This window comes from Tachyglossus aculeatus, chromosome 11, assembly GCF_015852505.1.
Source record: "Tachyglossus aculeatus isolate mTacAcu1 chromosome 11, mTacAcu1.pri, whole genome shotgun sequence".
Classification (NCBI taxonomy): Eukaryota; Metazoa; Chordata; class Mammalia; order Monotremata; family Tachyglossidae; genus Tachyglossus; species Tachyglossus aculeatus.
This window is the reverse complement of record NC_052076.1, coordinates 66,165,352-66,179,957: the sequence shown is the minus strand read 5'-3', so window position 1 is coordinate 66,179,957 and position 14,606 is coordinate 66,165,352. Positions and strand designations below refer to the sequence as shown.

Sequence of the window (14,606 nt, the reverse complement as noted above, 5' to 3'; positions counted from 1 at the left end):
AAATGGGGACTCAGACTGTGAGCCCCATGTGGGACAGGGACTGTGTCCAACCTGATTGCCTTGTATCTACCCTAGCATTTAGAACAGTCCTTGGCACATAGTAAATGCTTAACAAATGCTATTATTATTAGTATTGTCATTGTTATTATTACTACACCCGAAAATATTCCTTGAAGGGATAAACAAGGAAACGTATAATTGGCCTTTTTTTGACTGGTGTAAAACCCCAAGTAAACATTATGTCAGAAAAGCACAATGCATTGCTATGCTCATGAATATTCAATAATATTAAGTTTGGGAAGGTATGTGAACCCTTTCAGGATACTAGGGAGCTGCAATGCTTTTGCTGCTTTTAAAGATTTGCCCCAGGTGGGTGTTGTACGCAGACTCTAGACCGTAAGCTCACTGCGGGCAGGGAATGTATCTGCCAACTCTGTTATATTATCCTCTCCCAAGCACTCTGCATGGATTCAGAGCTCTGCATCCAATAAGCACTAATTCAATACCACTGACTGATTGATGAGGGCATTTTATAACCACTGCTGGAATGATTCAGACTAGGGATTTCCTAGCCTCCCTCCACTTGAGGTTGATGGAGCACAGCAGGAGTGTTTCGACTCCGAATCACCTAGATTGTAATAATACTGATGGACTTTGTTAAGCTCTTACTATATGTTCTAAGCACTGGGGAAGATACAAGCTCATCAGGTTGGACAGAGTCCGTGTCCCACATGGGGCCCCCAGGCTTAATCCCCATTTTACCATTTTGCAGATAAGGTAACCGAGGCCCAGAGAAGTGAAGTGACTTGCCCAAGGTCACACAGCAGACAAATGGCAGGGTCGGAATTAGAACCCAAGTCCTTCTGACTCCCAGGCATGTGCTCTGTCCAGTCTGTTGTGTTAACTGCCTTGGGTCAGACTGCTAAACTAAAGTTTCACCTGAATTATCCCAATACCTCTATTTATTTCCCAGGATATTCCCATAATGTCCGGGTAATTTGCTGCCAACATCCCATGGCTTTAATCAGTCTTGACCCCAAGGGGTGTGTGAAGCTTTTGGGGAATTGCTGGTGGTCCTGCACCCGGGAGATGTAAGAAAGAAAAAGAAAGAAAAAGTGGTGTGTGTGTGTGTGTGTTGAGTGCTTACTTTGTGCCAGGCACTGTTCTAAGTCGCTGGGGTGGATACAAGCAAATCAGGTTGGACACAATCCCAGTCCCACATGTGGCTCATGATCTTAATCCCCATTGTACAGATAAGGTAATTGAGGCCCCGAGAAGCGAAGTCACGTCTGACTCCTAGGGCCCATGTGCTATCCACTAGGCCACTCTGCCTCTCTAGCTGCTGGTTGGGAAAGAAAGCCAATTGCCTAGGCCTCCTCCCCATTAGCTTGATCTCTCCCAAGGTGATGGATTCATAACAGACTTATTTATAGAGAAAGAGAACAAAGCATGGGTGCCGTGCATACAGAAGGAATAAAACCAGATTCTTAAGTCTGGTTTAGCATGGGGTAGGGACACAGAAACACTAGTTAGGCAACAGAAACTCTAAACCAAAATCCTCTGTCTCTGCCCTGCAAATCCTATACGTAGTCACCGAAATGCAACGTAACTAGAAGGGAGGATGTGGGAGAAGTGAGATGACAAACAGAGTGAAGTGATAGAAAACTCTGCAGGAAATGCCCAGGCCCCCAAGTTGTGCTTCTGGACTCAGGCAGTAAGGAGGGAGTGATCAGTAAATCAGAGGCACCTAATATTAGGCTTCATGGAAGGGAGGGAAATTTATAACATTAAATGAGAGCCCGGGAGACCCCTGATAATCAGCTACGTGCCAACTATATCACATCAGTTTGGATTTTCAATTGAGTTTCTTTTTCAAGTTGTTTTTCTGGCTAGCACATAGGTCAGAGGAATAAAGCGTAATAATCAAAGTGCGGGTAACCCAGTAACCTAAATCTGAAACTGAATGCATGTATATGATACGAGAGCATAGTCGCTACCCACAGAAAACGCCTTTCCAGATAAGCTCACGAATCCATCGGCATCTGTTCTACTCCAGTGGATCCCTGAAGGGGAAGGTTCTAAATATTAAGATAAAATGAAGATCAGTCAGTTGGCTGTAAGTTTGTGTGAATCACAATGATGTTTCATGCCCAGAATAACTAGGAAGCGAATTGCTGTGGGATTTGTGTGGGCAGGGATCCTATCTACCGATCGTTACAGCGTACTCTCCCAGCGTACACTCTACACACCGTAAACCCTTGATAAATACGATCGATCGATTGATTGAATTCCTTCTCACCACCTACAAGGTCCTACTGAAGTAATGTAACATAGCCACCGATGATTTGGAAGCAACAGCTACAGCGTAATTAGTTGAAAGCCACATAGCATTCAGAAACAGGGACATTCAACATGGGCAAAATTGTTGCATTGACTGTGAGACTAAATATTGGGATGAGTCAATCATTGGTATTTATTGAGTGCTCACCGTGTGCCGAGTAATAATAATAATGATGATGGCATTTGTTAAGCACCGTGCACTGTTCTAAGCGCTGTCCCACATGGGGCTCACAGTTTTAATCCCCATTTTACAGAGGAGGTAGCTGAGGGATGGAGAAGTTAAGCGGCTTGCCCAAGGTCACACGTCCTCTGACTCTCAAGCCTGTCTCTTTCCACTAAGCCACTGCATTAAGCATTCAGGAGGGTGCAATATAAGAGAGTTGTGAGCCTTGTTATGGATGCATTTGATAGAGTATGACTCTGGTATTCGGGAGCTCTGGGATCCAGTTCTGGCTGCGCAGTTTGGGATGTGCTTGCTAGGGCTACGCTGTCACTGATAAAGCATTCGGACCAAAGAACCACGGAGGGTACTCCACAAGGTGGACAAACCCTCAAGTCACTTCAGCTTCTCTGGGCCTCAGTTTCCTCCTGTGTAAAATGATAAAATACTCAAATACTTGCTTTCCCTCCCTCTTAGACTTTGACCCTCAAGTGAGACAAGGACTACATCTGATCTAATTACCTTGTATTTACCCCAACACTTAGGCCCATAGTAGGCATTTAATAAATATTTTCATTATTGTTATTACGAGAAGCAGCGTTGCCTAGTGGATAGAGCGCAGGCCTGGGAGGTAGAAGGACCTGGTTTCTAATCTGAACTCCACCAGTTGTCCGCTGTGTGATCTTGGGCAAGCCACTTAACTTCTCTGGGCCTCAGTTGCTTCTTCTGTAAAATGGAGATGAAGAGCATGAGCCCCATGTAGGACAGGGACTGTGTCCAACCTGATTTTTAGACTGTGAGCCCACTGTTGGGTAGGGACTGTCTCTATATGTTGCCAACTTGTACTTCCCAAGCGCTTAGTACAGTACTCTGCACACAGTAAGCACTCAATAAATATGATTGATTAATTAGCTTGTTTCTATCCCAGCGCTTAGTGCAGTGCCTGGCACGTAGTAAGCATTTAGCAAATACTATTCAAAAAAATTATAGATGTTCACCCTTTAATAGAGTTAGACACTTACTATGTCTGGGATAGATACAAGATTATCATGTTTTCTAAAGTCCTTTTCCCATAGGAGGATCAAAGTCTGAGAGAGAGAGAAAACAGGTATTGAACCCCCATTTTACAGATAGGGAAGCCGAGGCACACAGCATTTAAGTGGCTTGTCCCAGGTTACGCAGCAGTCAGGTGGCAGAGATGGGCTTAGAACCCAGATCCTCCGACTCACAAGCCCATGTTCTCTAACGGTCAAGTTGTTTTATTACATTTTTAGGAAATAAATAAGGATCAATTTGCTCACCTTGCCAGCTATACTGTAAACACTCCTAGCTCACAGTCTCAAGGTTCAGAGCAGTGGAAGTGGAATGAAGTCGTAGCATCCTGATTATTTACACCCTGTAGCGTCTACAGTTGTGTCAGGCTGCAGTCTGTCCTCTCTTTAATATATGCATTTGCCAATTGAAGAGCATGCCTCCAACCAATAATTCCATTTTCTGCATCACTGACTTAAAGCATTTGAAATGGATGTCAGTGCTTCAGAATGTATTGAATTTAGGGTTCCACGTTACAGTAGAAAAATTGTATCATGTTGACATGTGTGTACAATGTTAGCTTGAATTGGGAGCACTTAAGAATCCTTTGCAGTAAAAGTAAAAGAATCCACTGAGATAATGTAGAAGCAGTGTGGCTTAGTGGAAAGCCTGGGTTCTAACCCCAGCTCCCCCATTGGCCTGCTTTGTGACCTTGGGCATGCCACTTCAGTTCTCTGGGCCTCAGTTCCCTCTTCTGTAAAATGGGGATTAAGACTGTGAGTCCCATGTGGGACAAGAACTGTGTCCAATCTGATTAGCTTGCATCTTGTCTTGTTTTATGCCGTCGAGTCTTTTCTGACCCATAGCGACGCCACGGGCACATCTCTCCCCGAACGCCCCGCTTTCCATCTGCAATCGTTCTGGTAGTGTATTCATAGAGTTCTCTTGGTAAAAATCCGGAAATGATTTACCATTGCTGCCTTCCACGTAGTAAACTCGAGTCTCCGCCCTCGACTCCCTTTTAGACTGTGAGCCCACTGCTGGGTAGGGACTGTCTCTATATGTTGCCAACTTGTACTTCCCAAGCGCTTAGTACAGTGCTCTGCACACAGTAAGCGCTCAATAAATACGATTGATGATGATGATGACTCTCTCCCATGCCGCTGCTGCCCAGCATGAGTGAGTTTTGACTTGTAACAGATTGCCTCCCGCTCGCTAGCCACTGGCCAAGCTAGGACTGGAACGGGTAGGCCTCTGCTTGACTCTCCCTCCCGTAGCCGAGACCGGTAGAGGACTGGAAAATCTCCAAGTGCAACCCTGAGAGGGGAAGCCGGTATCAACCCCAGTGCTTAATACAATGCCTGGCACATAGTAAGCACTTACAAATACCAATTAAAAAAAAAAAAAGGTTTACCTAGTCCTCACAGCCCTAGTGTCTGTTGCCTAGGACAAATTGATACAACTACCGATTTACTAGTGAACAATGAACTTACTGTTCATTTTTCTAGGGATGATGAAAGCTTGTACTTTGCACAAATAAATAAAATTGAAAAATTTAACAAACTATTAAGAAAACCATATTAGTGAATTGATGTGCACTAAAGGAAATGAGTCAGGCTGTTTTAATTGTTACGTACATTTGTCATGTGCAAATTAGCAGCATTTGAAGGGCATTGATGATTACAAGTGTAATTGTGATAAGGGAAATACCTATGACTATACCTATAGCTATGAAATATCCATGACTATATAGAGAAAATATATTGGGGAAGCAGTGTGGCTCATTGGAAAGAGCACGGGCTTTGGAGTTAGAGGTCATGTGTTCGAGTTCCGACTCTGCCACATGTCCGCTGTGTGACCTTGGGCAAGTCACTTAACTTCTCTGAGCCTCAGTTCCCTCATCTGTAAAATGGGGATTAAGACTGTGAGCTCCCCGTGGGACAACCTGATCACCTTGTAACCTCCCCAGCGCTTAGAACAGTGCTTTGCACATAGTAAGCGCTTAATAAATGCCATTATTATTATTATTATTATTATTAAAATGAATTATGCGTGTTTAGGTAAAAATAAATTTTAGGAGAGAGAATTAAGTAGCTTCATTTCTGGGGTCTGTTCTCAGATTTGTCATCAACTCCATAAGGCTCTGGACAGCCGACGTATTGATTGGGTTCTTTAATTTCCCAATCTAAAGTAAAGCTATATGAAGAACTTTGAGGCCCTTCAGTGGAAGATGCTAAATAAGCACTCTGAGTTTTCCTTATTCTCTTTAATTGAAGTCGGCGTCTATGTAAAGTACTAAGATAAGGTGAAATGGAGTCTTCCACTGAGCATGACCAAATGGCCTCTGTCCTTAAGCTCTTTGAAGGAGCTGATTATAGCGATATTGGTTTGAACATGTGGCTGGGATTTTCTCTGCCATGTCAATCATATGCCCACTGGGGCATGGCTTGCACGGAGGAAGCAGGAGAGCACAAAGTAGCATTTTGCAAAGTCCGAGTAAAGAGTTTTAAAGTATTATGATAACGTATTTTTTTTAAAGTTTTAAGGTATCAAGGTAAGAATGATGAGGCCCAGGCCATCTTGTCACATTATTGCAAATGAAGAAAAATAATTCCACCTTGCTCAAAACATTCGAAAGTAATTGGGGAGTTAAGGAATCTGGCTAGGAAAATAATTAGAAGTCTTTCTAGGCCTTCTGGAAGCTACAGAGGTATCTGTGAACATTTCAAGATAATTCCCAGATGCAACAATAATGTATTCAGAGAATATTTACTTAGAGAAGGATAGAAATTCAAAAAGGTTTAATTTAATCCCCCAGCCCAAAAGCAACTGGAAACCCATCTTTTTATAGTCTGTCCCGAAAGCATTAACAAGCAAATCAACTATCAATATATTCGTTAGTCAGTCAGTGGTCTTTTTTGAGCACTGATGTAGTGCAGAGCAGTGTACTAAGTGCTTGTGAGAGTATAGTACAATTGGTAGACATGATCGCTGCCCTTAAAGAGTTTACAATCTGATGGGGGAGACAGAGTCAAAATGAATCATAAGTAAGGGAAGCAACCAGATATAAAGATATGTATATAAGTGTTGTAAGGATGGGGATTGGGGGGTAGTACTTAAGTGCTTAGGGGGAGGGACTGAGTACATGGGAAAGTCAGTGGGGAGGGAAAATAGGGTGGATGGATGAGAGGATAATCAGTTAAGGCTTCCTGGGGGAGATTTTTATTTCAGTAGGGCTTTGAAGATGAGTGCTGGTCTGCTGATTATTGAGTGGAAGGGAGCTCCAGAGAGAACATGAGCAAGGAGTCGACAGAGGATGAGGCAAGAGTGAGGGACAATGAGTATTTTGGTTTTAGAGGAGTGAAGTGTGCAGGCTTGGTTGTATGGGAGAGAGAGAGATGACTAAGTGATTTGAATTCAGTGGTGAGGGTTTTCCGCATGATGCAGTGTTGGGTAGACAACCTTGGAAGGCACTTGAGGAGTGGGGAGGCAAGCGTAAAATTATTTTTTAGAAAAAGGATCCTGGAAACAGAATGAGGTATGGATTGAAGAAGGGAGAGGTTAGAGGCTGGGTGGTCAGCGAGGAGACTGATGCAGTAGTAGAGACCAGATATGACAAATGTTTGAACAAGTGTGGCAGCAGTTTGATTGGAAAGGAAGGAGAGAATTCTGGAGATGGTGAAGAGCTAGATTCAGTAATCAGTGAATCATATTTACTGAATGCTAACTGTGTGCAGAGCACTGAACTAAACACTTGGGAGAGGACAGTGTAACAGAGTTGGTGGTTACATTCCCTATCCACAACAAGCTTACTGTCTAGAGATAAGATTTAGTAACCAACTGAATGTGCATATTGGAAGAAAGAGAAAAGTTGCCATAGTAGTGGGCTTGTGAGACTGGAAGGGTGGTGATGTCCATAGTGATAGGAAAATTGGAGGGAGGAGAGAGTTTGGGAGAATACACGTTGAGTTTCAGATAGCCGCGGATATCCGGATAGGGATGTCCTGAAGGCAGGAGGAAATGCAAGAGTTCAGAGATGGGGGAGGCCGGGATCGGATTTGTAGATATGGAAATCATTGGTACAGAGATGATAGTTGAAGCCAGTGGGGTGTATAATTTCTCCAAGGGAGTTGGTGTAGATGGAGAATAGAATAGGCCCTGGGAATGAACCTTGGAGGACCCCTCTCAGTTAGGAGGTGGGAGGCAGAGGAGGAGCTGTTGAAAGAGACCAGAAGGAGTCGCAAAAGAGGGAGGAGAACTAGGAAAGAACAATGGCAAGTGAAATCTTGCTTTGATAGTGTTTCCAGTTGAAGGTGGTAGTCCACAGTATCAGAGACAGCTGAATGGTCCAAGAGAATTAGGATGGAGTAGGGTCCATTGGATTTATCAAGGAGGAGGTCATTGGTGATTTGGAAAGAGTGCTTTCAGTGGAATTGAGGGGGCAGAAGCCAGGCTACAGCTGATGTAGAGGGGAAATTGGAGGAGGGGAAGTGGAGGCATCAGGAGTAAACAGTTTCTTCAAGGAGTCACATAGCAAGGCCTGTTTCCAGGGCAGAAGCAACAGCACCCAACCAGCATGGAATACACGAAGTAAAAGATGGTTTATAAGCTTGTGCAGCTCCTTTTAAAATCTTACCTCTACCTACTGAGAGCCCGTTGTCGGGCAGGGATTGTCTCTATTTGTTGCTGAACTGTACTTTCCAAGCACTTAGTCCAGTGTTCTGCACACAGTAAGCGCTCAATAAATACGATTGAATGAATAAACCCCACTAATGGCATTAGAGGCAGACTCTTCCCAGAAGGCCCAGGGCATGCTAGGAAATGTAGGAAATCCGTTCGTTTGTCTTTGGAAAAATGTAGTTTTCACCTTCCTTCCCTGCAGTTCCCCTGCCCTATTCCAACACGAGATTTGATTGGCTTTTCTGGAATATAGTGCAGTCTACCATCCGTTTACAGCCAAAGTGATTGCAGCTTAGGGCCAGTGCAATAACGTGGCATCACGAGTCAGCAGGCAGTCGTCGTGGGCACCGCAGTCTTCCCTGCCCATGTTAGCAAGATATTTTTCATGAGCACTGCCGTGTCCATCCACGCCAAGCAATGCCCCAGGTGGTTTTTTGGTCATAATCCTCCACATAGTCCCAGGAGGCAGAACTGGGACTGGAACCCAGATCTCCTAATTTCCAGCGCTACGCTCTTTCCACTGTGCCAACGGTAGGGTTGTGTAACATCGTAACTTGGCCGTAATTCAGGGGGCCAGGAGTGTAATTGTAAAATGTGTCTGAAATGTGTACCTTCATGTAATAAAGCCAAGTCCGGTCCACCCTGGAGGCACAATTAGATCTTGAAATGTCTGCTTTTGTGTGATATTTATTAAACGCTTACCACATGTCAAACACCACACGAAGAGCTGGGGTAGATACAAGCTAGTCAGGTTGGACACAGTCCATGTCCCACATGGGGCTCAAATAATTAATCCTCATTTTATAGATGAGGTAACTTAGACACACAGATGTGAAGTGACTTGCCCTAAGTCACACAGCAGACAGTTGGCAGGGTCAGGATTTGAATCCAGGTCCTTCAGACTCACAGGCCCGTGATGTATCCACTAGGCTATGCTGCTTCTCTAAAGCGATTAAAACTGTTGAAACTAAACTAATATAGAGTTAGTTATTTTACCAATTTCTTGAGTCTCGGGTTACTATTAGTGTAAGACTTTTTCTTTTATCCGACTATTTTTATAATTAAGCTCATCATACTTATTGAATGAACCTAAAGATTCTATTTGAGTTATTATCCTAATTTTGAATGTTCTTTTTCTGTTTCAGCCCTTTGGTGTGAATCAGCCTGGCCCTTATATCATGTACAGCACTGTAGATGCCAATGGATATGAAAAAAATGGTTCAGGTAAGACAAAAAGAAAAATGTGACGCAAAGGACCTGACCTCTGATATTTTATATTAAGTCCTTTTGGCTTGGTAGAGCTGGGCATTCTGGAAGAACCAGCTTCTTTCGTTGTTTTTCACTGTCCAAAGCATAGTCATTCCTGCCGCAGGTTAGTTGTGCATATCTGTTCTGATTTTTCTGAGGAATATCTGACACTATTTTAGATTTGTAAGCAGAACATTGGCATGGTAAGACTGGTTGACGTGGATCATAAAAAAAATTACTGTAATTTCCTCATCCTCCTTAAAAATTTCTTATATTAATAATGCTTCATAATATTTATCACATTGTATTCCATTTTCAGATCTCCAAGAGCTTTAAAGTTCAAAAGAGTTCAGAAACATTTTGTCATCAATCTTCACAACATCCTAAAATGAGAGTTAAGTCTCTCATCACCCATACTTTATAAGTAGAAAAATTGGGGGTTTGTATCTGGTCCAGGATCACACAAAGCTCAAACCAGACTGAATTATATGATAACATATAGCAACAGAAAACTTATGCTATTCAGTTATTAGGTTGTTTGAACCCATTAAAGATGACCGTAGGTGAAGGAAAGCAGTAAATCAGGCTAAAACAAGTAGAACTCAACCTGGGATATTTATTTAGGTTACTTTAAGCCCAGTCATTAACCAGTAATCTAACTACCTGTTCAAAAGAGTGATTTGATTTGGACTAAAAATGATAGATGGGCTGATTATGGAAAGAAGAAGGAAAGATGTGATGGAGTGTATCACCAGGATACATTAGGGATGACCCTGGTAATGAACACTGTTTGGATTATATGAGTGATACACATTATTGTGAATCAACGGAACTGTAGGTCCACTTCTCTGATAATACTAGAAGAACAGGGCCCCAGAAATGCAAACCCTGGCCATCAAGGACAGTGACTTCAGGTCATTTAGTTACTAAAGTTATTTTCTGATAAGTGAGGGGAAAATAGGGGAAAAAAATTACCTGCCGGGTCACCATCATTTTATGATATTCCGATATAAATCAAATATACTGCAACATAACCTTTCCTTGGATTTAATTGCACAGATTTGGGACAGTCACTTCACCCAGGCATGGCTCTCATTCACTCTGCTGCTTCTGAATAGTAATACAGTCAGCACTAACCTGCACTAATAAATCTAATTTTTCAAGCAGTCGCATGCTAGAGTTCATGCATAAATGCATATTCTAGCTGGACCAGCTAAATTCATGTCATTAAAATGAGCTTTAGGGAGCATCATTAAACCCCACCCCAAATTTGGAGTAAAATGTTTAATGGTTTGAAATGCTGGGGTTGAGAAACAATGCACAAACTGCCAAACCTGATAATTTTAACCAAGGCTCAAAACAGGCATGTAGCCAAACCAATTTAAGGGTCAGGGAGGGAAAAAGTCCTTAAATTGGACAAGACTTCAGACCTGCTTTAGCCTTCAGGAAGAGACATTAGCTTTCAAAAGTCAGCTTTGAATGATCCCTTCATTTGAATTTTAAGCCTTGGGTAGGGTTTCTTAGGTGGAGATTTTAGTGGAGGCCAGTTCTGCATACCCAAAATAGTTATAATAATTATGGTTTTTGTTAAACGCTGACTATGTGCCAAGCACTGTACTAAGCACTGGAGTGGATACAAGCAAATTGGGTTGGTCACAGTCTCAGAACCACATGGGGCTCACAGTCTCGATCCCCATTGTACAGATGTGGTAACTGAGAGAGGTATTTTGACTTGCATGACAAACCGGTTTTCTTTATTACATATGCTGTTATACCAGAAGAGTCCTGACTCATTTTCTCTCCAATTGTCTACCAATAGTCTCATTTTAGTATGACTAAATTGTCAATTAATCAAAGGCCTTTTCAGCCATACTCACATAGATTGGATTTCTCTGCCAATAGAGTCATCTTCAAATCTGAAGGACATCTCTCTGTAATCTTTCACTGACCAAAAGATCAATCCAGTAGTAGCATTAATGATATTATGAGGTGCATTGATCACCTTGCAGTCCTCTCCTTTGAAAAGTAATAGCCAAAGGGGAAGTTGTCTTTCCTCAATCAAAGCCAGTCAGGAGCCAACCCAAGCTACAAAAAAAAAAAGTCTGTAGTTTTCCTATCCTCTTGCTTGGTTGAATGAGTTGCATAAAAGAGTAGAGCTTCAGATAGCAATCACAAAGTTTCAAAATTATCCATCTGTCTAGGAAGTTGAAATTCTATCCATTCAGCTGCAAATGTGTTGAATCTAAAACCTTCAGGATGAATCTTCCCTTAAGAAACTGGAAAGGAAGAAAGTAGAACCTGAAGAGCAAATGAAAACAAACATTCACTTCATGAAATTTTATTTGCACAATGGCTTCCATGATAGTATTTACATTTCATAGAGATCCTAGCTCATTGAAGAACTGTTTCATAGCAACTGGAGAAAAACAGTACATTTGGCTTGTTTCTGCCTGGGTAGTCTTTGCTAACAGATGTTTTGCATCCCACAAGTTGTTGTAAATAATTCAACAGCCCTGTCTATTATGCAACATATTTGGTTTAAAAAAAAAAGAGGTTTGATTGGAATCCGTTCATTGCTCTCTATTAATGCTATTGAGGTTTTCTTATGCCTTGCTTTCATTTAAGGTTTCACTATTTCTGACTACATTTTAATTAAGCGTATTTTCCCACAAACTTCAGTCAAAATAGGATTTATGACTCATACCGCTGAAATAGAAAATTTCCATTGTATTTGCTTAAAAGCCAATGCAAAAATGAAATTGCTGGGATGATTCTGTCCTGCTAATGCACCGTAAGGCTAGTTTTTATTCTGCTGTGTTGAAGGATGGCATTGTGAAGTGATCTTTAATTTCAAATTCTAAAATTGGGCCCACTGGATTCCCAAATTGACTGCAAATTTTAGAAGAACGGCTGCTGATAATTCCCAAGTCCGGCTGTTTTTCCTTTTGTATTAGTAATGCTCACTGACTCAGTATAAACATAACCTGGCTTGGAGGTATCTGAATATGCTGACAATGGCTGGAGTTGCCAGCTCTCACTGTGAAAAATAGCTTTTGTTTATTTTCATTTGCCCTTTAGGACAGGTTGAGTCTGCAATCAAAATCCCCATTTTTTTGTTCCCCAAAAGAACGTCTTGGACATAACCACTGTCAGTGTGGAAATTTCCCACAATACTTAGTACGAAACCTGCAAATCAGAGCCTATAAAATATTCCATTTTGGGGGTTTGTTTATAGTTTTTGTAACATACGGTACCAGATCCTGTGCTTTAAATGAAAACAATGATCCATAGCCACCTTTAAAGCTGATAGCTGAATCTCATGTAGAGCAAAACAAAAAATCAACAGAAACTGGATTAAAATTCAGGGTTTTGATTGTGTCTTTAACGCCAATCTCCCTCAGAGCGTACCTAGCTGCAGGGTTTGTTTTTCATATTGTAGCATTTCAAAAACAAAAATAAGTCTTCTTACTGATGAATTCTGAAAAGTCTACAGGAATTATATCGTAAGTGAGTGTTCTTTTCATCTATATATTGTAAAATCTAGATTTTCTACAAAACTGGCATAGTGAATTATACATTCGGGGCCCTGTTCTCCCCTTAGATTGTTCGTCCCCTGTTCCCTAAAAAAGTTAGCCTCTGAGAAGATTGATTCATCCTTTAACACTACTAGAAGTCCTAGTTCAATAAGTTGTACTTATTGAACACCCAAATGCTTAATACAATGCTCTACACACAGTAGGCGCTCAGTAAACAAAGCTGATTGATTGATCTACTAACCAACCAGTAATATTTATTAAGTACTTCAGAGAGCATTGTATAATTAGAAGACATGATCCCTACTCTCCAGTTGCGTACAGTCTAGAGAGGTGGCGGGCAAAGACCCAAAAATAAATCACAGGTAGGGGGAAGCAATGGAGTATAATGCTAGACCATAAACCCATTGTGGACAGGAATTGTTTCTCTATATTGCTGTATTGTACTTTACAAGTGCTTAGTGTAGTGCTCTGCACACAGTAAGTGCTCAATAAATATGATTGAGTGAATGAATATAAAGATATGTACATAAGTGCATCAGGGTTGGGGGAAAGCACGTGCTGAATTGGCAGGAGAAGAGTGGGGATTGATTGGTAACTTAATCTTCTAACACCTTGTGAGCAGATATAATAATAATAATAATAATAATAATAATAATAATAATAATGGTACGTGTAAGTGTTTACTGTGTGTCAAGCACTGTTCTAAGCACTCGAGGGGATACAAGGTGATCAGATTGTCCCACTTGGGGCTCACAGACTTAATCCCCATTTTACAGATGAGGTAACTGAGGCACAGAGAAGTTGTGACTTGCCCAAAGCCACACAGCTGACCAGCGGCGGAGGCCGGGATTAGAACCCATGACCTCTGACTCCCAAGCCCAGGCTCTTTCCACTGAGCCAAGCTGCTTCTCCTGTCCTGTCCACAAGGAGCTTACAGGCTAGAGGGGAACTACAGATGAGTAGGTACATAAAAGAGAAGCATCATTGAGAAGCAGCATGGGCATAGTGAATAGAACCCTGGCCATGGGTTCTAATCCTGTCTCCGCCACATTCATTCGTTCATTCATTCAATCATATGTATTGAGCACTTACTGTGTGCAAAGCACTATACTAAATGCTTGGGAGAGTACGGTATAACAAGAAAAAGACGCATTCCTGCCCTCAACGAGCTGTCCGCTGTGTTACCTTGGGCAAGACACTTCACTTCTCCTTGCCTCTGTTACCTCAGCTGTAAAATGGGGATCGAGACTGTGAGGCCCACGTGGCACTGTGTCCAACCCAATTTGCATGTATCCACTCCAGCGCTTAGTACAGGGCCCCATACATAAGTGCTTAACAAATAACATGGTTCTTATTACAGTTGCTGCGGGAATGGAGTGAAAATCGAAGTGCTTAAGCGTTATAGACCCTGACACGGAAGGAAGGGAACGAGAGAGCTTAGGGAAAGCCTCTTGGAGGAAATCTGATTCAATTAGGACTTTGAAGGTATGGTGGCCTGCTGGATGTGAATAGAGCGGGAGTTCCAGAGGGTAGCTGTGTGCCAGGGGTTGGCAACGAGAAAGAAAAGATCGAAGCACAATGAGAAGGTTGGCATTACAGGAACTAAGTGT

General features: G+C 42.1%; 1 protein-coding gene across 1 annotated transcript in view; it reads left to right on the top strand.

Annotated features, from left to right (window-relative positions):
• Nucleotides 1–14,606, top strand: part of ITFG1 (integrin alpha FG-GAP repeat containing 1) — a 238,961-nt gene that overhangs the window by 175,220 nt on the left and 49,135 nt on the right. The window contains exon 14 of the mRNA XM_038754317.1: nt 9,358–9,436. Coding sequence (XP_038610245.1) covers nt 9,358–9,436 — 79 coding nt within the window. The remainder of the gene's footprint in view (nt 1–9,357; nt 9,437–14,606) is intronic.